Here is a 27201-nt window from a genome sequence, read left to right as displayed (position 1 = left end):
TTTTGGTTTTTCTCCGGTACCGGGAACCGAACTCACGACCTTGCGCTTGCCAGGCAGGCGCTTTTGCCGCTGAGCTAAATCCCCAGCCCCGCTAAATGCTTTTTAAAAAGCCATCGGGCTGGGAGGAAATGACTTCTTTCTGTGGCTCATGGCACCACTAACCTACATAAGGTGGCAGAAGTGTCACAAGCTGCAGAAATTGGAAGGTATTACAGGGACGAATTTGTTCCAGCTGGTAAAGATTGTCTAAAACTTGTTTCAGAACAGAGAGGATACAGAATGGAAGTTGAAGCAGGAGCAAAGGAAAGTGATGTTAACAGCTTGCAGGAAGGAGGCACAGTTGGGAACTAGGAAAAGAGGAAAGAAGTGTAAACAGGAAGAAAGCTTTGCATTCCCCTGGGTCTGAACCAATGTGCCTACTGTAAAGAGAGGGACATTTCAAGTGAGAGTGTCCAAAGCTACTAGACAAGGAGAGAAGAGGGGAAAAAAAGTGTTTGTGGTGGAGTCAGGGAAAGTTTCAGATTGACGGGGTCCTGGGTCCCACTCCCTTGGACCCAGGGAACCCATGTTAACTGCAAATGTAGGGGGAAAACCTGTTGGATTCTTGATAGACACTGGCATGTATGTATGGAGGTTATTCAGCCAGTAGCCCGACTCCTAAGTCAAAAGAAATTATTATGATTCAATTTGGCCAAAATATATTTGAGTGTACTCTGATTTTATAAGCAAATTGTCTTGTATGTTTTTTGCTTGTTGGTCACTCTGTCCAATCTGTAAACAGCTGTTTTATTTGAGCTCAAAAAATTTTTCTTCTTTTTTTGTATTTTTTGTAATTTTGAAACAATTGTCTAAAATTTATTTTAGCTTATAGATAAGCATCATCTAAATGAAAGATATGCTTCCACCAAAAGTTGCAAGCTGGTCAAAATGATGTTAAAATTGGTTTTATAAATGTAATGCTTATTGTTGTTTATGTATTATGATTTGAGAGTCTCTCATTACCCAAATTTAATGTATCAAGTATTGAGATTGTGTTTTCATGGATTATCAAAAATTTGTTAAAATAATTAAACAGAAGTCTCTTAGGGTGGGGAGAGGTTATTAGACAGGACTCTGATTGATGAATGAAAAGCAGTTGCCTGGAATAATATTAATCAGCTTTTGTTCATTAATAAGGAACCACAATAATCTCCATAGCCATTGGGAGACAGCCGAATAGATATCGTTCAAAATATATTACTGTGGGGTTGGGGATTTAGCTCAGCGGCAGAGTGCCTGCCTGGCAAGCGTGAGGTCATGAGTTCAACGCCTGGTACTGGAAAAAAACAAAACAAAACAAAATATATTACTGTGTTATGTTTACATTGACCATTGTCAAAAGGTTAAGTTTTCAAAAATGAGGCAATAAGGTTTTTTTGATTAAAAAATTCTATTGGTACAAAACTAAATTAAGAAACAAAATAATGACAAATTGTTATTGCTAATTTCACAGTGTATTAAATGTATTCATGCCTTCCAAATGCACAGTATTCTAAAATGTGAAACTGGGATTGGGCTCTCTTGTGCTCCAGATACTTGTGATAAGAGGTTCATGTCAAGTCAATATGAGATCATTAGCCAAATGATAATTAATAATGAAATCCATCTGAATTATTATTAGGACTAATTTAAGATAAAACATGATGACCTAGAAAGATAGGCATCTGGTCTTTTCAAAGTGTCAAATCTCTCTTTCATGGATAATTTTAGAGGTAATTCACTCCTAACTTTGATTCTGCTTTATGTCTTTATTACTCTATAGTTAAATTTAATTTTCATAATGCCTTGCCTTTTCACTTATTTTGAAGTGTCTTTATGTTACCTGTTGGTATGCATGAATATTTTCCTTTATCTTTGTTTCATGTATATATGATTTTAAGACTTTTAAACTATCCTTTGTAATTTGATAAGTACTATTTGTCAATATATTAAAGATAATATTACTATTGTAATAGTTAATGTACATAGTGCTTATTAGGAGTATGACTCTGTTTAGATAAGCTTCTTACAGTGGCAGAATTCTGTAGAAACTCCAGTGTTATGGTTTGTGTCTGGATGTGCCCCCAAAGCCTCATGCAGTTAAGGGGCAGGCTTCTAGAGTTTATGATTGATCTATAGGTCCAATACTGGGATTATGGGTGTGAGAGCTACACCCACCCTGGGGCAGATAGTTTGCATGTATAAGGGAGAGAAAGAGGCTGCTTGCTGCCACTCCTTCCTTTTGCTCTTGTTACTTTTGCTGCCTTCTGCCACCATGAACTGTTGCCCGCTGCCATGTGCCACCCCGCCTTGGAGCCAGCCGAATATGGACTGAAACCTCCACAGACTATGAGCTAAATAAACCTTTCCTTCCTTAATTCTGTAACCAAGACATCAAGCTATACAGATCCTGTTTGGCTATGAGTATTATTATACAGGTTTGGCATTGTGTCACTTCATTTATTACCAGAATTTGTCTATTTTGTTTGCCATTGACCTAACAGTTTCATGTTTTTCTTTAGTTAAATTGCACATGGACACATGATATTTGGGCTTTCCTAGTGCCAAATTTTTGTGGTATGACACAAATAATTTTACTTACCTTCTCTGGGCTTTCTATGTTTATCTGTAGTAATGATGTATTGAATGAATTGACATTTCCTGGTACTTCCTAGGGTATCTTTTCTTTCTGAGAACTTAACTGATCACATATTCAGAAGCACTTGCATATACAGAAGTGTGATCAGACACTCTATTAGGAATTTAGAACTATGAAACATCCCTACTTAAAAGGAGCACATAGTATATCTAGGGAAAAAAAATCAACCAGCTATGTAAACTGATGAAATTAATAATAGCCCAGACAATGTTACAAATTTCTTCAATGACATAAGGACAACAAATTAGGTAATAGCTTCCTACGTGTTAGGTTGCAATAATTGACTAAAAGACTATTGTATTCCAAAATGGAGATTTAAGTGTTACAAAAATGTCATCATGACTGTTATTTTATACTATGTTTAAATTTTCTCTGTAAAACTGTATAATTGCTATCTGTTAACATTCTATAGGGATTCACCTGCTAGAACATTCATGCTTGGTGAGAAGTAGCAGTTCTCTGGCTATACTTTATATTTCAAGGCTCTTCTGGATGTTTAGCAACTGAGGTTTGGAAACCAAAAATTAAAAAGATAGATGGGCTAAAGGGATAACCAGTATGGCCCTAGCCCTCTGAAAAATGTCAGTCTCCTTGAAGTACTCCTTTTTGCCAGTTACCAAGCCTGGGACAGATGGGTATCAACCAGTCCAGGACTTGTGGGCAATGAATGCCCTGGTTGTAACCCTTCACCCTACTGTACCCAAGCCCTATTCCTTGGTTAGTCAACTCCCACCTACTCAGACTTGGTATACTGTGTTGGGTTTTAAAGATGTTCTTTTCTGTATTCCTTTGTCTGTTGCATCTCAAGAGTTGTTTGCTTTTGAATGAGGGGATCCAGAGGGGAAAACAAAAGTTTTTTTACTAAGGGGACCTGATGGCCCTCAACCCTGCCTCCCTTTTACCAACATCATTGGAGCCACCTGAGCATGACTATATGAAAACAATCGAGGCAATCTACTCAGCCAGACCAGACCTGCAGGATACACCCTTCCAAAAATGAGGTAATGGCTAATATGGAAACCTAAAATGTAGTTCAACCAACGAGACCCAGATTGAGGAAGACATCTTTTCTGGCTCCTGGTTAGAGACTGTCCATCAGCTGGCTCAATAAAGCTTTGTTCGTTTCTGCTCTTCTGGTCTCTTATGAATGTCGTTCTTGATGAACTTGCTTGCTGTAGCACCATCAGTTCCCTAGGGAACAAATTAGAAAAACCTTATTTCAGAAGTTAAACCATGGGTTTTGCCACTGTCTCCAATTTCCCTTCTGTTTTTATCATGCAGGAATTAAAAGAGCCCATCTCTAAGCATTAATGCAGAGCCCATCTGGAGCTGGCAGTTCTACCTGCTTTTTGAAGTCAGTCCTGAAGGCAGGGGGTCAGGGTCACCCCACTGCTGGCTGAACACCTCACAGGACCACCCCACCAATGACCCCTGAAAGATACTCTAGCACCCGACAATGGTTTGTCTTAACTTCCACGGCCAAAGTGACCCTGCATTTGTCCACAGCACTGTCCTACCTCAAGGTCCTCCCCAACTTCCTAGATGTCCTGGTTTCCTAGTCCCCACCTCCTTTCACACCACATTCCTCCACACATCTGTTGACTTCTACTTGTTGGCCTTTCTGTGAGGATCTGGTGACTGAGTCATCTATAATCCCTGCAGCTCTTGCTATTCCTTGTTTCCTTTATCTTTCTTTCTACATATATTTCCCTACCTTTTGCTTCATGTTTCTACCTTTTTTGTTATATTGCATGGGTAGCAGCTCAGGGTTAAGAACTTGGGCTCTAGATTCACAATTCCTTGGTCCTCCCTGTTTATTTGACCCTAGGCAGGCTCCATACATGGTCTCACATCTCTAACACTCCTTCTCTGTGTCTCACTACGTCTGCTTTCCTTCTTGAATACTCCTGCACAGTAGTTCCACAGTGAAATCTGTTCCTTCTGCCATCACCAAGGGTCTCCTCATTGACCTGTTCACCATAGGCCCATCCACAGTTCTGAGCCCTTACAGCTTTTCCTATGAAGACTCATAATTCACAGTCAGAGTCCTAGCACAGCATGCAGGTTTTGGGCAGAAAGTCTCTCTTTGCTGCCTCTTGCTAATGCTTCTGGATTCCACTTGGAGTGAGGTCATTTTGGATTCTAGACTAAACAATGTTCAACTATCCTGTCCATGCTCCTCTAGGATTCCCTCCCAAGCATGAATTCCTCTCCAGAGCTCAGTTCTCTGTCTGTTTTTATTCTCCATTGACCAGAACACCTAGTTTTTACCCAGTTATAAGTACCTTTCTCACAGCTTTGCTGAGTGTTGAATGTTTTTTGCTTCTCTTTTCTATTGGTTTTCTGGGAAAAATATTTTTCTTGGAGCACTGAACAGAGGAAAAACATTATTAGAGCTTGAAGGCAAATGATCAAGAGCACCAATTCACAAGTTCATGGATGGGGAGAGAGTTGCACAGATTAAACAGCTATGAATTCTTGTACTTCTGTGGAGAACTCCAAGACCTTGAGTCACTCTGAATTTCAATGGCTCATGACTCAATATAGCTTGCTCAACCAGGAAAAAATAGAATAAACAAAACAAAACAAAACCACTAAAATCCTAGAAGCAATGAACCGCTCAGGTTTTGATGGTGATACAGTGTAAAAATAATAAATAGTAATTGGTTGCCCAACAAGATGATCAGTGAGGAGTAGAAGCATATCTCAATGTAAATTCTATAAATGGAATATTCCTGTGAATTGTACGAACCTTAGGGAAGAGATAGGAATTTCCTATGGAAGAAGGTTAAGACCATAGAGAAATACAAATAGACAGAAAGAAAGACTCCAACAGCTCTTAACGATGGGGCTAGAAAAGAGGGGAGTCTGGGCTTAGTTCAGTGAGGAAGAACGAGCATTTTCCAAGGAGACGTGACAGAGCACATGAGAAGGAACAGATAGGTTTCCCAGGGGTGGCCTCCGAAGGAAAGGACTCCGTAGGCTAAAGCATGGAATGAGTATTCCAGGACCCCCAAAGGCTGCCAAAAAAGAGGAGGCCAGGACACCAGCCCAGTTAGGTCCCCATTGCCCAGCACAGGCCCTGAAACAAGGTCAGATTTCATGAATAACTATTAAGTAAGCAAAGGAGTGAAAGAAAAGGACCCCAAAATGGAAGCGAATGAATGAATTACCATTTTCAAAGCTTCTGTGAATCTCAGTTAAGCCAGGATACTCTTTCAGGTGAACTCTGCTGAACAGGGTTTGCATAAGTGACCAATCCAATGACTCCTCGAGGTGACAGAGAACATTGTATACCACTCTTTCTACAGGAACCATGTTTCTACAGGCTTCTCGAGAATCGTTTCAAAAAGGGGAAAAGTGTATAAAATCGTAGCTCCAAGGTTAAAGAGAGATCTAGGGAGTCACTGCATAGAAGACTTAGTCTACTTTCGCAGTGTAGCTAGACTAGCATTTTTCATGTAATACTTTAGAATTTAAGTACTTGATTAACTGTTTAAAAGAACAAGTGAGCATGTCTCTTCACTTCTAAGCTCTCCTCTTGCCTAGGCTATTTCAAAGGTGTATCTTACAGCAACTCTGTTGATGGCACAGTGGTCACTGTCCCTCTCCTATGTCCCACCTCAGGTACGAGGTACCTGGAAAAAGCTCTAGGACATGGGGAGGAGGTTCTGCCCTGGCTCTGAAGAACACACAGGAAAGAGCACGATCCACATGGGGAGCATGGCTTCCCACTCCATGTCCCCTGGAGGGCCCACTGTTTAACCTTACTTGAATCCCAAGACTTCAGAGCCACCCAACAGAATCTAAACACTGTGCATGAGACAACAGCAAGGCAGAAATTTGTTTTATAACAGTATAGATTCCCTGGGGGTTTCATCTGATGTAGGAAGACATCATAATAAAGTACTGCTCCAACCCTCTTGAGTATCATTCTATTTTGCTATGGGCTATAAATCACTATTTTGTTGAGTTTATCACTTTCAATCCCATCATATCATCATTAGTATTCATGTCCATTCCAACAAATGCCTCAGAAGAGAAGGACTTCACGCAGAAACAGCAGCATCTGTCACGACCTCTACTTGTTCTGTCACTTTCTATCTTATAAAATGACTAATCAAGATACAACAGTCTTCCCACATCTATCATTTCTGGGAAAAACTAGGACATTTAGCTCCCTGTCCCTGAAGCACTATCTTACATCCCAAGACTCTTGCCAAGTCAAGGGGACACTCAGTGGACAGAGTCCAGACTTTCCAGGAAACTATTATTTGAAGGGCCCAGGAAATGAGGCAAACTAAAGCTGTCTAGAACCCATAAGCTGAGTCAACTGCTCCTTGGAATGCTGCTCATACCATGGATCCAATAAAGCTAATGATGTCAGTGCCATGTAATTTACTCTATGAAACCCTCTCTCTGCAACATGGAACAGAGTGCTGTGGAATGCTACAATCCAGCCTGCCACCACCAGACCCTTGGGCTATTTTCTGGTGAATGCTTATCTAACCCACCACCACGGGGCCTCTTGAGATGTGCTGTCATCTGTACGCAGCCCTCACGGACTTGCTGAGTAGCGCTTTTGTAAAGTGCACATCCCTTATGGCTTTTGGCAAAGTGGTGCCATTGTTGAGTACAAACCCCTTGAGGACCTTTCGTGTAGTGCTGTTGAACCCCTCATTCTGGTTCACTGCATGCATTCTAAAGAAAAAAAGTACAATGAGAAAATAAACATCAAGATTTCAAGATACCTTTCCCACCAGAAAATCTAGACCAGATTTCTTCGCTCATAAATTCTTTAAAATACACATTCTCTCTCATGGACATTTCCCTGTTAGTAACTATCAATTAACCTTATCGTCCCCTGTTAGTACCTACCAATAAGTCTAAACAAACCTTATTTCTCCCAAGCCATCTTCAGCTATTTTCTTTGGTCTCTCAGAAACCTACTCTACTGACCCAGTACTCCTGTGCTATGGAAAGGACAGCATGAAAAACGTAAAAGCCCTCTCATCCAGTCAGTGATAAACTAAATTTTGAATCCAAGATACCAAACATAAATTAATGTGGGGTTAGATTACTCTGAGGTAAGGTAATATCACTTACAGTATAGATTTTGTCGGTGATAAAAGAGCGATCTCTAAGGCTTTCTAGGAAAGGAAATGGCTTTGTTATTGCATCTGCTATCTCCACCTTATTTTCTCTGAAGTATTTGAAAAATATCTCACAAGAAGTCTCCTCATTCTGGTCCACTGCATGCATTCTAAAGAAAAAAAGTACAATGAGAAAATAAACATCAAGATTTCAAGATACCTTTCCCACCAGAAAATCTAGACCAGATTTCTTCGCTCATAAATTCTTTAAAATACACATTCAAGAAAGGACATTACCAAGCTTACACACACAAATGTATTCAGTGAATAAAGAAAAAAATAACACATCCCAACTTGTTATAAAAGGACAGTATGATCATGATACAAAAACTCAACAAAGACATTACAAAATTGAAAAATACAGGTCCATATCTCTCATGGATGTAGATGGGAAAATCTGCAATGAATGAAAGAATTCTTTAATTTAAAAATCAAAGAATATATCTGACCAGAAAAAAGGACAAAAATGTGATAATTTGAATTGATCTAGAATAGCAATTGATAAAATTTGACTATCTGTTCATGATATTTTTAAACTCCTAGAAAACTAAAAATAGAAAATAATATTAATCATCTAATAAATGAATAAACATAAACAAAAATGCTAAACTAACATTACACTTAAAAGTACAATATCAAATACTTTCCCACTTAACTTGAGAACAAAATAAAGATGTCTACTATCACCACAATATTATTAGAAATCCTAGCCAATGCAATAGGAATAGAGAAAAAAATATACAAAATAACTACGATTATTTGCAGATGACAATATACTTTGAAAATGTAAAAGGAATTTCTTAACAAACTATCAGAATTAATTAGTAATTTTAGCAAGGTGCCTGGATTCAATTAAAAAAACAGACTGCCAGATTGGATCAAAAACCAAAATGTAACCATATTGCCTATAGGAGATATAACTCCTCTGAAAGGATCATGAGCTAAAGAGGAAAAAATTAGAAACCAGAGCCCAAAGGCAAGTAGGAACACCAGTCTTATTTTCAGACACAACTTCAAGCCAAAACTGATCAGAAGAGAGAAAGATGACCACTACATAACAATAAAGGGAACAATTCAACAGGAAGAGATAATAATTGTAAATATCTATGCATCAAATGTTGATGCACCCAATTTCATAAAACCAAAATTAATACTGAACATAAAAGGACAGATAGACACTAATACTATCACAGCTAGGAACTTCAACATCCCACTTTCACAATTAGACAAGCTAACCAGACAAAAAATTAACAAGGAAATATCAGAGTTAAACTACACCACAGAACAAATGAACAACAGATAACTGCAGAGTATTTCATACACCAACAACAAAATACACACACTTTTCGGTAGCACATGGAATTTTTCTCCAAATAGACCATCCCATCTCTTTGGCCATAAAGTTTGCTTAAATAAATAAAAAAATTGAAATAATCCCCTGCACACTATCATATCACAGAGGAATGAAGCTAAAAATCAATAGCTATAGAAACTACACAAGCATGGAGATTAAACAACACGTTACTGAACAAGCAATGGATCACAATAAACCAAGAAAGAAATTTAAAAGTTTCCAGAATTAAACAGCAATGGAAGCACAATATGCCTAAACACAATGAACCAGTTCTAAGAGGGCAGTTTATAGTGGTGAATGCACACATAAGAATAGAGTAATCCTAAATAAATAACCTAATGGTGTGTTTCAAGGTCCTAGAAAAAAGGGAACATCACAATCTGAAACTAACAGAAGGAAAAAAAATTATAAAGATTGGTGCATAAAATAATACAATTGAGACTAAAAAATACAAAGAACTGATGAATCGAAGATTTTGTCCTTTGAAAGAATAAATAATATTGATAAACACTTAGCCAAGCTTATGTCCAAAAATGGAAAGAAAAAAATTCATACCAGTGCAATTGGAAATGGAAATATGAAATCATAACCAATATTACCAAAAATTATAAGAAACTGCTTTAAAAGTTCATATTCTAATAGTAGAACTTAGAGAAATGAACAAATTCCTTGACACATATGAATTATCAAAATTGAACTAAGAAGGTACTCTGAAAAGACCAATAACAGGCAATAAAATAGAAGCAGTAATAAAAACTTTATGAACAAAGAAAAGCCCAGAACCTGGTGGATTCACTACAGAATTCTACCAGCAAATCAGGGACGATCTAATGCCAATACTCATCAAGCTCTTTAATGAAATGGAAAGGAAGAAAGTACTGTTAAACTCATTCTTGGAACTTAGCAATACCTGGATATCAAAACTAGACAAGGACTTAACAAAAAAATTAAAATTAGAAAAATCTTTAAGGCCAATGTCCTTAAAAAAGGTAGACACAAAATTTCTCAACAAAATACAGTACTGGCAAACAGAATGCAACAAATCGCTAAAAAGATCATACACCAGAACCACAATGGCTTCATCCCATGGCTGCAAAGATGGTTCAACAGATATAAATCAATAAACGTAGTACATCACATAAACCACATGATCATCTCAATAGATGCAGAAAAAGCCTTCGACAAAATCCAACATCCATTCATGATTTAAAAAAAAACTTGACAAAAATAAGTATAGAAGGAACTTATCTCAATCTGACAAAGTCAATTTATGACAAACTCACCACCAACATGATGCTCAATGGGGAAAAAAACTAAATGCTTTTCCTCTAAAGTCAGGAAAAGACAAGAGTATCCACTCCTATTCAGTATATTACTCAAAATTTTTGCCAGAGCAGTCAGGCAAAGGAAAGAACTAAAAGGGATATGTAAAAGAAGGAAAGACAAACTACTGTTACTCACAGAATACATGATCCTTTACATAAAAGACCAAAAAAGTTCCACCAAAAGACTCCAAAAAGAATTCAGCAAAGTAACAGAATACAAAAGCAACAGAAAAATCAGTACTGTTCCTGTGTATTGACAATGAGCCCACAAAGAAAGAAATTAGAAAAACTACCATTTGCAATAGAGTAAGTAATTAAGTACTTATGAATTAACCTAACCAAGGAAGTGAAAGACCTCTGTAATGAAAACCATAGTATTCTTTTTAAAAGAGATAGAAGGGGCATCAAAAAATGGAAATACATTCCCTGTTCCTGGATAGACAGAACCAATATTAACCAAATGGCCATATTACCAAACTTATATATAGATTTAATGCAATCCCAACCAAAATACCAACAGCAGTCTTCACAGAACTTGAAAAACTAATCCTAAAATTTATATGGAACAAGAAGAGACCCAGAGCAGCAAAAGCAATGATGGGCACAAGAGCGAAGCAGAAAGCATCACAATCCCACATTTCAAACTGTGCTACAAAGCTACAAGGATTAAAACAGTGTGGTACTGGCACAAAGACGACATACAGATCAGTGAGACAGAACAGATGATGCAGAAACAACCCCAGGCACTTTTTAGTCATCTGATTTTAGTTAGATAAAAGGAGCCAAAAACATATGCTGGATACAAGGTGGCATCTTTAACAAATGGTGCTGGGAAAACTTGTTATCCACATGCAGAAGAATGAATCTGGGCCCATATTTCTCACCCTGTACTAAAATAAAATCAAAACAAATCAAAGATCTAGATATTAAAACAGAAACACAATCTTCTGGAAGATAAAATGGGTAAAACCCTTGAAGACATAGGCATTTCTGTACAGAATCCCAATTGCATAAGAAATAACATCAAAAATAAACAAATGGGATTATATCAATTTAAACAGCTTCTGCACAGCAAAGAAGACAATGAACAAAGTGAAAAGACAACCTACAGAATGGGAAAAAATTTGCCACTTACTCTGCAGTCAAAGGACTAGTACCTAGAATACGTAAAGAACTCAAATGGGGCGTGGTGGCACATACCTATAATCCCAGCACTCAGGAAACTGAGGCAAGAGGCTCTCCATGACTTTGAGACCAGCCTGAACTATATAGTGAGTTCAAGGCTAGCCTGGACTACACACTGAGACCTTGTCTCACAAAAAAAAAAAAACAAAACAAAAAAAAAAAAAAAAAACTCAAAAGAATTACACCTCCCAAAACAAAACACCCAATCAAAAAAAAAAAAAGACAACTGAAGTGAATAGATACTTCCAGAAGTGAAATTACCAATAAATATGTAAAAAATGTTCAGCATCCTTGGTTTTTAGAGGAATGCAAACCAAGACAAACTAACACTCCTTCTTACTCCAGATAAAATGGCTACGATCAAGAACTCAAACAACAACCAATGCTGGTAAGGTTGTAGGGAAAAAGAAGCATTTCTACACAGTTGGTGGGAACATAAACTGGTACAGCTACTATAGAAATCAGAATAGAGAGTCCTCACAAAACTACAACTACAAATTCCATTTGATCCAGCTATACTCCTTCTGGGTATCTTCCCAAAATGGTTAAAGACATTGTACCATAGTAATCCATGCACACCCATTATCTTTTCTCATTGCTGAGACAAAATACGCAGAGTTAAAGGGGAAAAATTTATTTAGCTCACAGTTTGTAGAGGTTTCAGTCTATAACTGGCTGGCTACAAGGCAAGGTTACTTCACAGAGGAGAAACAGTACAAGGCAGGTAGAAGACAGCAAAAGCAATAAGGGATCCTAACAGTGTCTTTCTGTCCTTTTTATCTTATCCAAACTACGTAGGGCTGATAGCACTCACACTCTTAATCTTAGTGCCCTTGAGCCTAGCATTGCACCATGAGTCAATTCCAGTGTCACACACTACAGATCCAGCCACCCTATGACTGCATGAGACTTTGGGAGGGGGCATCTAGAAACAAGCAATACCATTTTGTAGTGACCCCCCCAGGAACTCATGTACATCCCTTTATATAAAAGGCATTTAGTCCACCTCCAAGAATTGCCAAAGTCCTAACAGTTTCAGCATTGCTGAAAAGTCCAAGTCCCAAGTCTCCTCTGAGATTTAAGGCAAACTATTAGCTGCAAGCTCCTATACAAATAAAAGGAGAGTTAAACACTTCCAACATTCAGTGGCACAAGACAGACATCACCATTCCAAAAGTTACAAACAGTGGGGTTAGCAAGGAATGAGACCAAAGCAAGACCAAAGTCCAGCAGGACAAATATTAAATTCACACTTCTAGCATCCCCAGCAATCTGTGGCAAGTTGTGAACTCCAAAGGGTTTGGGTGGCTCCACCCCTATGGTACTGCCAGTGTTTGTAACCTTATGGCTTCTTTCTTTGGCTGCCATTGCCCATTCCTTTTAGCTTTTCTGGCTTCTCCAACCTTCTTCCCCTTCCTGGAAGCCAGTTTCAAAGGCTCTTGCGCTACATGGCCAGGTATTGTCACAGCAACAACCCCACTTCTCTGGTACCAATATCTGTATTAGTTACTTTTCTCATTGCTGAGACAAAATACCCAACATCTAAAATTAAAGAAGGAGAGGTTTGTCTAGGTCATAGTTTGTGGAGGTGTCAGTCCATAGTCAGCTGGCCCCAAGGCAGGGTGGCTCAACGGGCAGGAATTGAAGGGAAAAAAACAATTCATGGCAGGCAGAAGGTAGCAAATAACAAGAGACAGGACAAACATTTTTCTATCCCTTATACTGGTTTTTTTTTAGGGTTTTTTTTTTTAGGGGTACTGGGTATCAAAGTCGGGATCTCATGCTTGCTAGGCAGATGCTGCACCACTGAGCTAAATCCTCAGCCTTCTGTCTCTTATATTGTATCCAAGTTGCTGGGATTAGGGTGGTGCTGAACCAATCTACAGACTGATTTAGTAATTACCCACCCTTAATCCTAGTATTGCACCATGAATCAATGCCAGTGTCACACTCTAGATCCAGCCACCACTGCAAAAGCCCCATCTATGACTGCCTGAGGCTTTGGGGGACATCTGGACACAAACTATAACACCCATGTTTATAGCAGCACAACTCACAATAGCTAATTTTTAGAAGTGACCTATATATCTATCAATAGATGCATGAATAAAGAAAGTGTGAGATAGGTAGGTAGATAGATAGATAGATAGATAGATAGATAGATAGATAGACAGATAGATATAGATAGATAGATGATAGATATTCAGCCCTAAAGAAGGATATATTTGAGTCATTTTTAGGAAAATGGATGCACATTAAAACCACAATGCTAAGTAAATTAAACCAGACACAAAAGGTTAAATATTGCATAATTTTTCCTATATGAGAAAAACCCAAAGAATAATTAATTTAAAGAGAAGAACAAAACCTGGGTTATAGAAAACAAAGGAGACTTTTGGCAAATGGGAAGGGGAATCTAGGGATAGAGGAAGAGGGGAAGAAGGGATGGGAAGGGGAAGTAAAAAGGGCTAAGACACAATATCTACATTTACTAACTCTCAAAGGTGAATACACTACTGTATTTTTTTGTCTTTTTGAGACAGGGTCTCACTATGCAATTCAGGCAGGCCTTGAGCTCACTTTGTAGCCCAGGCTGGTCTCAAACTCCCAATGATCCTCCTGCTTTAGCCTCCAGAGTGCTAGGATTACAGGCATGCGCCACCACTCCTGGCACTACTGTATACTTTTATGTATTGCAAACATGTACTAATAAAATAAAATATGTAAGATAATACCTTCTTGGCTTGAAGTAGGCAAAGATTTCTTCCACAAGTCCCAAAAAACTCTGACTCTAAAATAAATCATTAATAAGACACACTTACTTAAAATTGAGAACTTTTGCTCCTTAAAGACACTCGTAAGAAACTAAAAAGAAAAGTCACCAAATATGTGAAAATATTCACAACACATATACACAACGGAAGACTCATATGTAGAATACACATAAAGAATGCCTGGTAATTAGTAAAAACACAAACAATCCCCACATTTTAAAAATACACAAAATAGCAAGAATTTTATAAAAGAAGATATCCACATGACCAATAAGCACATAAAAGGAGCTAAAAATCATTACACATCAAGGAATTGCACAATATAACCTCAATGAAACGCTGCTCTGTACCCATCAAAATGTTTAGGATTTAAAAAGAAACACTACTTATATCAAATATTGAGAAGACTATATCATGGAAATTCTCACTCATTTCTTGTGAAATAAAAATCAGTTCCCCCATTTTAGAACACTGGCAATGTCTACTAAATCTACCCCATGACCCAGAAATCACACTGCTGTATCAAGAGAAATAAAGCAAAGCCAATAAGAGGCTTGAAATGGCTCCATCATGTCTACATAACATATGAAAGCTGACAAATCACGGCGTAGGTCGTGTGTCCCTGACAGCTATCACTTGTCCCTTTTTGCCTGATGACTCACAGTTAGCTTTTGTCTACTTTGTAGAATATTCTCTCTCTCTCTCTCTCTCTCTGTCTTTCTCTCTCTTCCTCCCTCCCTCCCTCCCTCCCTTTTTCCCTCTCTCTCTTCCTCCGTCCCTATCTCCCTCCCTCTCTCTCTCTCTCTCTCTCTCTCTCTCTCTCTCTCTCTCTCTCCTGCCTACATGTACCAAGCTACATCTCCAACCCTTTTCTTATTTAAGACAGGCTTTTGCCTGAATAGCTAAATTACCCAGCCTGGGCTCAAACTTGTAATCCTCCTGCCTCAATTTCCCTGAGTGCTGAGATTACAAGTGTGTACCACTATCTCTGGCTTCAAGAAGATTTCAGAATCAAACTGGGTATAAGTAAATTATAAACACAAAAATCCACACTGACAGGGATAATAAAAGGTAGGGAATAAACACCAACTCTGTTAGCTTGCTGCCCCCACCTGTTGGCCTCCTTTTCCCAACCTCTTTCTAAGCCACTGAGCTGCGGGGGATAACTCACCATTAGAAGAACATCTGTGTTCTCCTAGCCCCAGGCTGGGTCCCCCAATATGGCTTCCAGGGCTCAGAAGCGGAAGTTCTCACTTAGAGAACAGAAAAGGGAAGTGAAAGAATTTATGAATGCTGAAAACCAGTAATTTTTTTAGTCTTCTTTCTCAATCTTTCCAGTTTCTCAACTCTCAAGGGGATGTAGGAGAAGGGGCTCGAGGAGAAGAGCTGGTACAGTCAAGCCCCAAAGGGCCAGGGGAACATGCAGGCCAGGAAAGAGGAGCAGGGAGCTGGAGTCTAAGGAGCCCACAGAAGACAGGGTACCGTGAGCTCACACAAATGAAAGAGGGCAGAAAAGTGTCTCTGACCAAAGTGGACCCAAGTCTTTCTAGGTGAAATAACATTTATCTTTGCCTCTTCTACTGCAGAGAACGCAGTGAGAGGGGGAAGCAAAAACAAGAAATTTCCAAGGTTCTTTCCAGCCTGGAGGTTGACCTGTGACCTTGACTGGACAGGGTTAGACCAAAGCCTTTGCCCACAAGGCAGGAGAGAGCTGAAACGTTCTACATTAGATAGCAGGGTGAATGTCAGTGGTGCTTTTGAAAGCAGTGAGAGAGGAAAGAAAGAAATCTGCGGGCCACTGAGGCCAAAGGCAGAAGCCAAGTGGATAGAAACAACCAACCTTTCAAAGGGGTATCAGGTTTTTAAAACGTGCCCCCAGAAGGCTTTGACACTCTTCCCGCTGAGAGCTGGGGGTTTTGTTTCCATTCCTTGGATCAGGGATCCGTGTCTGCTTGACCAACAGGATCCATGGAAGTGAGGTGACCATCGCGGGGCGAGGTAACCTTACCCAGACCTCACCCCCAGGACCCTCACCTCCCTGCCTACCCGTCCTCCTGCCCCCAGCCTCTCCCACTCTTTCCCTCCTCTCTCCCCACCCCGTGCTCCAGTGACCTGACCCCTCTCCCATCTCAGCCTTGGTTGTCTGAGCCGTACTGTACCAAAGGGACCCAAACGACTTCTCTGACTCCCTCAGTGAAAACGACACACTCCAGTGTCCCTCCAGTGGCTGGTGGCAGGATCAGGACTGACCAATGGTAGTTCAGAAAAGTCTCTTTTGTACCAGAGCACCCGCTCCCGTCTGCCACGGAAAATCCCTGCAGCACAATGTCACACTCTAGCTGCAGCTGACACACAGCCACGGAGGTCTCCTCTCCCAGAGTCTTTATTCAATTCTATTTTTATCGCTACAATTCATACAGGAACTTGAGGAGAGAAGGGCCGTCCATGACCAGATTACAATCAGGCTCTCCTGGGCTTTCCTTCCTAACATCACTCATGACGCTGCGAAGCCCACTGTAGTTCCTGACTCACAAAAGCCACTTCCTGTCCTTCCCAGGCCACTGGGGCAGTGAGAGCACTCAGGCTGCCTGCCTGCTCTCCCTTCTCCCACAGGCCAGCCAGGCTGAAGCCAACACAAACGAAAGCTTTGGACGCCAATCCCAGCTTTCTCACAAATGGGAGATCCGCCTCCAGCCCTGGTGGATGTGCTGTGGCCTGTCACTGCAAATTAGGGGACAGTTTATACAGAGTTTTAGTCACAGCCTGTGTGGAAATGTCTAGTCCACTGAACGAGGGGGCAGGCACAAAGGATGGACCTTCAAGGGGCAAGGCTGCCCTGGGTGTGAAGGGCCTGGGATGAGGCCTGATCACGCACCAGGGAAACCTGGTTCACTTAGACCTGGATCCAGGCTGCCACAAGCAACATCCAGAGGCCTCTGTGAAGCCAGGCTCCTTCTACATGAGGGACATCTCGCCATGAACTGGCAGAATCCATTACACGGGTTTCTCAGGTACGGGTGCCTGGAAGGAACTTTCCTTCATAGCTTGTTTTTGTCTCCAAATGAAATCCCTCAGCTCGCAAAGCAGCAGCGTCTCGCAGCACCAGTTCCCAGACTTTACACAGCTAACAAAATGCCTGGGCTGCTTATGACCATAATTCAGTCAGTCTGAGGCCTGGGGCCCCGGTGCCTCCAGGCTTTTCCCAGCACCTTCTGCTGTCACCCCTGCGTACTAAGCAGACCCTAGCCTGAGAAACATTTCCTTCCTTGGGCCTTCCGGCTATTAGAGCTGCAAACTGGTGAATCTTCCAAAGTAGGCTGCCTGGACTCCTGCTTGTCTTTCCCTCTGGAACTCCATCCGGGTCCAAACACACATCCATGGCAGGTCTCTTTGAGGTACAGCTTGTATTAACTCCCAAGTTCCGTCCTCCTCTGAGGAAGCCGGATTCCCCCACTGGAAGAGGCCAGAGTATGGTAGTGAATGAAGGGAACTGATTGTCATTCCAGACCCAAGCGTGTGGTGAACTTATCAGTGAGCGGCTGAAGAAGAAGGAGGACTCCTGCTCTCCAGCACTCAGTAGAGAGAGCACAGTCGAAGTGCTGAGATCAAAAGGTCTCTGCAGCGAGCACTTGGCTGGAAGGGAGGGCACCCTGATTGACGCAAATCCCTTCGGCTTGAACCAGCCCAGCCCAGCCACAGTAATCACTCTGCCTTTCTGGTCTCTGGCTCGTGGACGGCCACTAAGCCAGTTTGGACCACTGAGCTGTGACAACAGGTTTTCCTAGAGCTTCTATGCAGAACAAGTCAGGCTTCCTCTCCCTGTAGCCCTCAGCTAGGCCACAGGTCTCCAGTTGCTGCTGGCAGCATCTCATGGCCCTGATGGGAACCCGCACCCTCAAGATGAGCTCAGTGCTGTGGCCTTGGAGCAGAAAGGTGGAAAGTACTCAGGGCCTGAAGACTGCGTGCTGTTATCAGATCAATCAGTCCTGAAGCCTGTGTCCTACCGCTCAATGTGAGCATCAAGGTATTTGTTAATCTGTAACTAAATATATTAATCTGAAAAGTCCACAGAATTCAAGATGTAGACAGAAAAGACTTTGGAAGAAATAGGGAAAAAAAATCATGATCAGTTTAAGAAGAAGGTTTTGAAAGCAATAAAACTGTCTCCATTTGCAGAAAATATAATCTTAGGTACAGAAAATCCTTCCAGGCATGGTGGCGCACGCCTGTAATCCCAGCACTTGGGAGGCTGAGGCAGGAGGATCACTGAGTTCAAGGCCAGCCTGGGCTGCAAAGTGAGTTTGAGGCCAGCCTGAACTGCATAGCAAAACCCTGCCTCAAAAAGACAAAAAAAAAAAAATCCTAAAGATGCCATGAAAGCAACTTATTAATAAGCTTAGAATTTATCGATAAATTCAGGATAATTTCAGGATGCATAATCAATATACAACATCAGGTGCACTTCTAGATACAGTACTAGACAACAAACTCTCTGAAAAAGAAATTAAGAAAGCACTCCCACTCACAATAGCATCAAAAATAAAATAGTCAATAAATCTTATCAAGGAGGTGAAAGATTTACACATGAAAACTATAATACATTGATGAAAAAAATTATAGAAGATACAAATAAATGGAAAAATATCATGTGTTCATGAATTGGAAGAATTACTATTGTTAAAATGCTTTTGGCTGGGGGTATAGCTCAGTGGTAGAGCACTTGTCTACCACGTGCAAGGCCCAGGGTTCCATCTCTAGCACTTTTGGGAGGCAGGGAAGGAGAGACAGGAAGGAAGTGGGGAAGGAAGGGAGCGAGGGAGGAAGGGAGGAAGGAAGGAAGTTAATTTAAGCAGGACATGGTGGCACATGCCTGTAATCCCAGCATTTGGGAAGTTGAGGCAGGAAGATTTCTGTGAGTTCGAGGCTGGCCTGAACTACATAGTGAGACCCTGTCTCAAAAAGCAAACAACAGGGCTGGGGATTTAGCTCAGTGGTACAGCACCTGCCTGGCAAGTGTGAGGTCCTGAGTTCAATTCCCCTTACCAAAAAAACCCACAAAAAAACATGCTTTTACACCCAAAGTGATCCAATGCTATCCCAATCAGAATTTCAGTGACATTTTTCACAGCAATAAAAAAAAATCCTAAAATATAGTTATGTGGAGCTATCTATGGCCCTGAATAGCTAAAACAATCTTGAGAAAGAACAAATGTGGAGGCATCATACTTCCTGATTTCAAATTCATTATAAAGCTTTAATAATCAACACAGCTCTGCCACTTACATAAAAATGCAAAACAGGCAAATCAAAGAGAACAGAAAGTCCATAAATAAAACCTCACATATATAATCAACAAATAGTCAATAAAGGCATTGAAAATACACAAGGATAAAAGGGTACTTTCTTCAACAATGGTGCCAGGCAAAGCAAATATCGACATGCAGAAGAAAGAAATTGGACCCTTATCTTACACCATTTGCACCGTACACAAAAATCAGTTCAAAACCACTCAGAATTAAATGTATACATTTTCTAGATGAAAACACAGGTGGAGCAGCATACCATTGGTCTGGGTAATGATTTTTCAAATAGAAAATCAAAAGCAGAAGCAACAGAAGCAAAAATAGACAAGTAAGATTACATCTGCACAGCAAAAGACACAATCAGCAAAAGGAAAAAGGCAACCTATGGAATGAACCGTATACCTGTTAAAATATATAAGGAATTCATACAACTTAACAGCAAAAAAAAAGAATCAAGAGACCAGAAAGATAGCCTACTAAATGGAACAAAATACTTGCAAATCATGTATCTGATTAGATGTTAACATCTGAAATATATAAGAATTCCTACAACTCGACAACAAAAGTATACAAGCAATGCAATTAAAAATGGGCAAAGGATTTAAAGAGACATTTCTCCAATGAAAATATGCAAATGTATTAATAAGTACATAAAAAGATGCTCAACATTATTAATTGTGGTGGAAGTAAACAATCAAAATGCCAATGAGATAGCGCATTACACTTGCATGGCTAAATTTTTTTAAAAAGAAACAAAATAAGTGCTAATTGGACTTAATTTTGGATGCACAAAAATTCTTTATGGTGACAAAGTCTAATTTACCTACTTTTGTTGCCCGTGTTTTTGACGCCATTTCCAGGAATTGTTGCCAGTTTTAGTGCCATGAACACCACCCCTAATGTGCTCTAAGAGATTTACATTTTGGCTCCTAGGTTTCCATCTTTGACCCACTAATTTCTGCACGTAGTATAAGGTAAGAGGCTGATTTTTTCTCCCTTTTCTTCCTTCTCCTTCATTTGTGCATGGGGACAGCCTGTTTTCCCACTGCCATTTTACTGAAGAGACTCTTATTTCCCCATTAAGTTGTCTTAGCATCTCTGCTGAAAATCAATTAACTATATAAATGAAAATTTATTTCTGTGAGAGGCTGAGGCAGAAGGATTGCTATAAGTTCAAGGCCAGCTTGGGCTACAAAGTGAGTTCAAGGTCAGCCTGAACTGCATAGTGAAACCCTGTCTCAAAAAGACAAAAAAAATTTATTTTCAGTAATAAAAAATTATTTTCTATTCCATTTCTTTGGTGAATATATTAGTCCTTATTTTATTGCAACTTTGAAGTAAATTTCAAGGTTGGGAATAGGGAGTCTTCTTCATTCTTCTTTTTCAAGATTGTTTTGGCTATTTGAGGAGCCTTGCAGTTCTGTATGAATCTGAGGACCAATTTCTCTATTTGGGGGGGAGAAAAAAAGCTGTTGGGATTTTGACATGGGTTATGTTGCATCTGTACATCACTTTGGACAGTACTAACATTTTAATAGTGTTAAGTCTTCCTATCCATGAACATGGGTTGTCTTTCCATTTATTTAGGGCTTCTTTCAGCAAGGTTCTGCAATTTTCATCAGACAAGTCTTCTGCCATAATACCTAGCAATCCTACTCCTAGGTGTATATCCAGAAGAAGTGAAAATAATGTCTCAAACAAATATTCATACACTAATACTTGCAGCATATTTACAGCAGCATTCAGTGGCGGATAAACAGCATATGATTCCACCACAAGAGGGAAGAAAATTTCAACCTGTGTTACAATGTGGGCAAACCTTGAAAACATTAGACTAAGTGAAAGAAGCCAGCCATAGGGCAAGCAGATGATTCCATTTACACAGGGGACTTAGAATAGACAGAGCCACAGACAAAGAAAGCAGAATGGAAGTTACCAGGTAGTGGGAAGAGGGGAGAGGAAGATGTTAGCTCATGTGATGGCCTTCTCACCAGAGGGGGCCCCAGGACTTCTTCCAGAGGGGAGACAGGGATCTCGACTCACTGCCTGCCTGAACTTATAGCAAGGAGTAGGTAGTAGACTTGCCAACATGACAGCAAAGTGTTTCAGGACACATCGGTGAGAGGCACAGACTTATTTTATTAGGTAGAGTTAGAGAGGTACACCCGCAAAGAAAATAGAGTACAGGCTAGAGAGAGAGATGGAGACAGAGATGGAGATGGAGGTGGAGACAGGGACTGGTCCAGGGTTGGGGATGTATGTGTTCTTGGAGGGGGCCTTTCTGAGGGTGATCTAAAATGTTTAGCCTAAAAACATTCTTTGACCCTTTGAATCTGTTTCTCCATTATAGGTCAGCTTGCTGACCTTTACCTTACGGACTGGGTTAATTTCTGGGTTTATGGCATCTTTACGGGGTCAGGGTGTGACAAGCCTGGGAGAAAAAAACCAACAAACCTAGGGTGAGAAGACGTGAGGCACAGATGCAGAGGACCGTGGGTGACACTGTATCCTGAAACTGCAGCTTTCTTGCAAGTACAATTTTAAAAATAGGATTTTCTTTGTCTGCTTTCATCCGTATTTCTCTGATCCTACCTCAGGTTGAGAGTTTATGCTGGGCATTACAAAAAAGCTTCTGAAACATAGTGACGCTGGTGATAGAACTTGCGAATGTATTTCAGGCCACTGAATCACACAATCACAAACGTCTGGATGATAATGATAAAGTACTATTTCAGGGGCTGGGGATTTAGCTCAGCGGCACAGTGCCTGCCTGGCAAGCGCAAGTCATGAGTTCGATTCCCGGTGATAAGTACGGTGCACACTTCACCACTAGTCACATCGATAATCATGATGGGGAGGGCCTTGAATTATTTGAATTCAGAGCTCCACATTCATGAATCCAGCTATGCTGTCATAGGGTGCTCTCTGGAGAGACGCAAGTCCTCGTTTAGTAAGAGTGAGATCTTATAGACAACAAAAAAATATCAGAAACTTCTCAGAGCCATAGCTGAGCTGCTGATTCTGCAGGTTTCCAGCGACAACAAGAAGCAATGGCCCACACCAAACATACTGCAGCATGCCTGGAATCCCAGCACCTGAGAGGCTGAAGCAGGAGGATCCCTGTGAGTTCAAAGCCAGCCTGGGCTACATAGTGAGTCCAAGACCAGCCTGGACTATAGGGCAAGACCTGTCTCAATAAATACATACATAATACATACATACATACGTACATACGTACAGACATAGTGGCCTGAGACACTGGGGTCAGCCTGAAGCAAGCTTTCTGCCCCGCAGCCCATCCAGCCAAACCCATGGCCTACATGCAACTGTGAAGCCGGAGGTGAAACTTGCTTGGGTTAACAGCAAACAAAACAAAACACAAGGAACTCTGCCACAGAGCAGGAATTCCGAGCTGCTCCTCCTTCTCTGGACGCCAAGGAAGCCACCCTGCCCGGAGGGCTCCCATCTGTGTTGTGTGGTGCCGGTGAGAACCTGGCGGTGAGCCCAGTTGCCAACGAGCTTCCTCCAGTCCCTCTCATCCGCCGGAAGGCAGATGCTGGGGAGGAGCTCATCCGGCCCTCCCGGGGTTTCATCCACCCAGGAAGACAAACTCGCATCCCAAGGGAGGAGACTAGATGCAAGTCAGGTGAGCTTTCTCCATGGTCATCCCCATCTAAAGCCGTACTCATCTTTCCAGAAACATCATCCACTCCCCCCGAAGCACAAGAGGGTACCTGAGCCCCTAACTCTCGTTGGTTTGCAGTAGTCGTTTTTCTTTCCTGCTACCCCCCTCCCCACACGGCGCAGGTGATAAATTTATACACCTTTTCTGGCGGTAATCAGCATGCTCTGCTCCAGCTCTCAGGGCTCTTCCTGCCTTAGCCTCTAGAGTGCTAGCATCACAGGCGAGCACCACCACCCCTGCCTGTTCATTTCTTCCGTAGACTCAGCCGGGGAACGCCGACTGCCCTCCTTCCCGCCATCCCGCTCCCCTTCTGCCGCCCGCCGGCCCGCCCCCATACTCACACAGCAGCCCCAGGACCTCGCAGTTAGCAGCCCGACGCCAGGGAACCCTCGGGCACCGCTGTAGTTCTCAGCGAGCGGGGCTGGTCAGTAGGAGCTCACAGAGCAGAATGAAAGTAAGGACCTCACAGTGGGGGTTTTTCTTACCTCTAATATTAGCAAGTAAAACGTTAGCTGAAATTTGCATTGTTCGGTTCGGTTCTTTCCCTTCAGAATTTCAGTACCCCTTTCCTCGCGCTCAACTCCCAATTCTCCCAAAGTCTACACTGCCCTCTGATGGCAGCAAATCGTTATTTCAGGTCCCCTTTGGTATTACAGATTAAATAACCAACTCTTAAATCCTGGTGATCAGACATATTTCAAATACTTGGTTTTCTAGGATTTTAGGATACTCCCAAATGCATAATAAGTATGTTGGAAATGGGACCCAAGCCTCCATATGGAATCCATTTGTGTTTCATGTACACTTTACACACCAGAGGAAGAAAATGGTGCCATTATCTTTGTTATGTTCTCGTTGCTGGGACAAAGTAACTGACACTCACATATCAGAGGAAAGGGTTAGTCCAGCTCACAGTGTGGAGAGGTTGCAGTCCCAAGCCGGCTTGTGCCAAGGCAGAGCAGCATGGCAGAGGAGCCATCACAGCGCAGAAGCAGTCCTTGGCAGAGCCGGCAGTGAGCGGGAAGCCGTGGCCCCGCCTTCTTTCTCTCCCTTTACCTTCTACCCAGGCTGCACTGTGCGGAAGTGAGGTTCTCCGCAGAGCACCTCCGATCCTAGGGCACCTCTCAGACCCTGAAAGGTGTCAAAGTCCCTGGTCACTTCCTCTCTGGTGCTCTGCTTCCCGGCATCCAGGAACTAAGCAGCTTTGCTCCACCATGTCCTTCTGCCTCGGAGCCAACCATGGACTGAAACCTCTAAAACCGTGAACCAAATTAAACCTCTCCTCATTTAAGTTGTGGGTACTGGGCATTGGGTCCCAGCAGTGGGGAAGCTGACTAATACAGGAGGGACGTGGTGTGCATAAACAAGAGAACTTCATGACATGAACCCTGAAAGTTAAAATCATAGCAATAAAGTAATCTTCATATGCTTCTCCTCTGAATGGACGTTAAGAGCCTTTATAAATCTTCAGTAGTTTACTGGACAAATGCTGTGAACTTCTCAAGTGTTTGTCATTGGTGCTTTTTACATTTAGCCTTTCTGAAGAATGGTAACCATGTACTACAACGTTCCACTTTCAGGTCCCCTGCGAAGTGTCACACCGTCTTATTTTCCTTACCTGCTTGTCCTAAGGCCCTTCCTCCAAGCTGCCCTAGAGCAACTCATGACAGATAAATCCATTGTATTCATGTTATAAGCTTCAAGACTTTTAGAAACAAAACTCACACAATTATCAAATGAAAATGTCAGTGCTTTTACTCAACTCGATGAGGAAACCAAAAATGCTAAAAGGGGCTGGGGATTTAGCTCAGTGGCACAGCACCTGCCTGGCAAGCACGAGGTTGTGAGTTCAATTCCTGGTACAGGAAAAAAATAAACAAAAAAAAATGCTAAAATTTGCTCAAAGGAGAATTTGAATAATTGATCCATATTGTCAGTCAAGTCCAAGAAAGACTGGGATGAATTTTCCAATGCAATATATGCAAAATCTGTTAATATCCTACTAGTCACTAAACAATCTGCAGTCATTTTTGCTATCAGACAATAATCAATTGCATCTACCCTAGACAAAATTCATTCACACTGCTGAGGACAAGAAACATTGGCAAAACTTTCAGACGAGAATTTTTTAACATTGTTGACAGGTTGCTGCAAGTTAGCCTCTACCTCTTAAATTTATCAAATATGGTGTGCAATAGCCAAAGTTGCATAGCAAGGGTGCACTGAAGGAAAACCCAGCAATTTCTTAACTTTTCTGACAATGTAAAAAATAAAGTGTGTCCTCTCATTCAACGTAGTTCAAGAAACATTAGCCAGAGCAGTTAGACAAGAGAAAGAAAAAAGGAATAAGGATAGGAAAGGAAGAAGCTAAATTATCATCACTTGCACATGACGGGGTACTCTACATAGAAGACCCCGAGAACTCCACCAAAAGACATCTAGATTTAGTAACAAAATTCAGTACCATAGCTGGATACACAGTTAACACTCAAAAATCAATAGCATTCCTGTACACAAACGACAAACTCACTGAGAAATGAGATAAACCACACCGTTCACAATAACTTCCACAAAAAGAAATACTTAGGAATCGACCTAACAAAGGAAGTAAAAGACTACGGTACACTGAAAAAAAGGAATCAAAGAGGATATCAGAAAATGGAAAGATGACCCTTGCTCTTGGGTAGAAAGGATGAATATAGTGAAAATAGCCATACGCCCAAAATTATTATACAGATCTAGTGCAATCCTACTCAAAAATGCCAATAGCATACCTCACAGAATTAGAGAAAACAATCTTAAATTCATTTGGAACCAGAAGAAACCTAGAACTGCAAAAGCAGTTCTGGTCAACAAAGGCAAGGCAGGGGGCATCATAATCCCTGACTTGAAATTATATTACAAAGCTACTGTGATAAAATTAGCATGATACTGGCAAAAAAAAAAAAAAAAGATCAATGGAAGAGAATTGAAGATGCAGACACGGCTAAAAACACACTCAGCCACCTTATTTTTAACAAAGGGACCAAACACCTTCACTGGAAGAAAAATAGCCTCTTTAATAAATGGTGCTGGAAAAACTGGCTCTCCACATGCCAAAGACTAAAACTAGACCCATGTCTGTCACCATGCACTAAGCTAAGATCAAAATGGGATCAAAGATCTAAATATTAAAGCAGAAACACTAAATCTGCTGGAAGATAGAATAGGTAGAACTCTTTTTTATTATTTAAAAGAGTAAAAGAAGGATAACATTGTAATAGGGGGGTTTACTGAATTACAGACAAAGTGGTAGGACAATATCAATGGTTGTTATTTTACCTATTGGTATCTTCAAGCTAGTTTCTCAGGAAAAACAAATAGACAAATAATAGTGAGTTACAGACAAAAATGGTAGGAAATTATCAATGGTTGTTGTACTATACTTTGGTTTCTTCAATGTGGTTTCTACAGAAAACAAACAGAGCTATACATGAGTCAATTAAATAATCATTGACTATTCTCAATGGTTGTTGTTGAAAACACATAGTAATAAACATACATCCATTTATGAAATAGCATAGGAACAATACAAACATTACAGAGTTATGGACAGATTGCTAGGAAATTATCAATGGCTGCTACAATACATGTTGTCATCCTCAAAGTGTTTTCTCAGGAAAACAAAGGTATGCAAGAAAGATCTAACCAGTAGTTACAACCTAAGGATTGTGAAAAATAGCGGATTACCTCCTCATCAGTGACT

At 40.9% G+C, this 27201-nt stretch overlaps 1 protein-coding gene across 22 annotated transcripts in view; it reads right to left on the bottom strand.

The window, feature by feature from the left end:
• Window positions 1–24007, bottom strand: part of LOC102027482 (nuclear body protein SP140-like protein) — a 143168-nt gene extending 119161 nt beyond the window's left edge. For 6 of the 22 annotated variants that reach the window (XR_001236163.1, XR_001236159.1, XR_001236160.1 and 3 more), the window contains exons 1-6: window positions 15640–15721; window positions 14430–14485; window positions 7784–7940; window positions 5851–6019; window positions 4963–5046; window positions 3699–3868 (exon numbers count right to left, since the gene is read on the bottom strand). Coding sequence is in view for 8 of the 22 variants with exons in the window: in XM_013519812.1 (XP_013375266.1) it covers window positions 3861–3868; window positions 4963–5046; window positions 5851–6019; window positions 7784–7940; window positions 14430–14485; window positions 15640–15642 (477 nt within the window). In the remaining 14 variants the exon portion in view is untranslated. Of the gene's footprint in view, window positions 1–38; window positions 1316–3518; window positions 3869–4962; window positions 5047–5850; window positions 7379–7783; window positions 7941–14429; window positions 14486–15639; window positions 15723–23797; window positions 23903–23941 lie in introns of those variants that run through there. The other 16 variants (XR_001236171.1, XR_001236169.1, XR_001236170.1 and 13 more) reach the window with 13 other exon arrangements.
• Between the last annotated feature and the right edge of the window lie 3194 nt (window positions 24008–27201).

This window comes from Chinchilla lanigera, unplaced genomic scaffold (genome assembly GCF_000276665.1).
Source record: "Chinchilla lanigera isolate Chin_1 unplaced genomic scaffold, ChiLan1.0 scaffold00052, whole genome shotgun sequence".
Taxonomy (NCBI): domain Eukaryota; kingdom Metazoa; phylum Chordata; class Mammalia; order Rodentia; family Chinchillidae; genus Chinchilla; species Chinchilla lanigera.
This window is presented reverse-complemented; position numbering and strand designations above follow the sequence as displayed.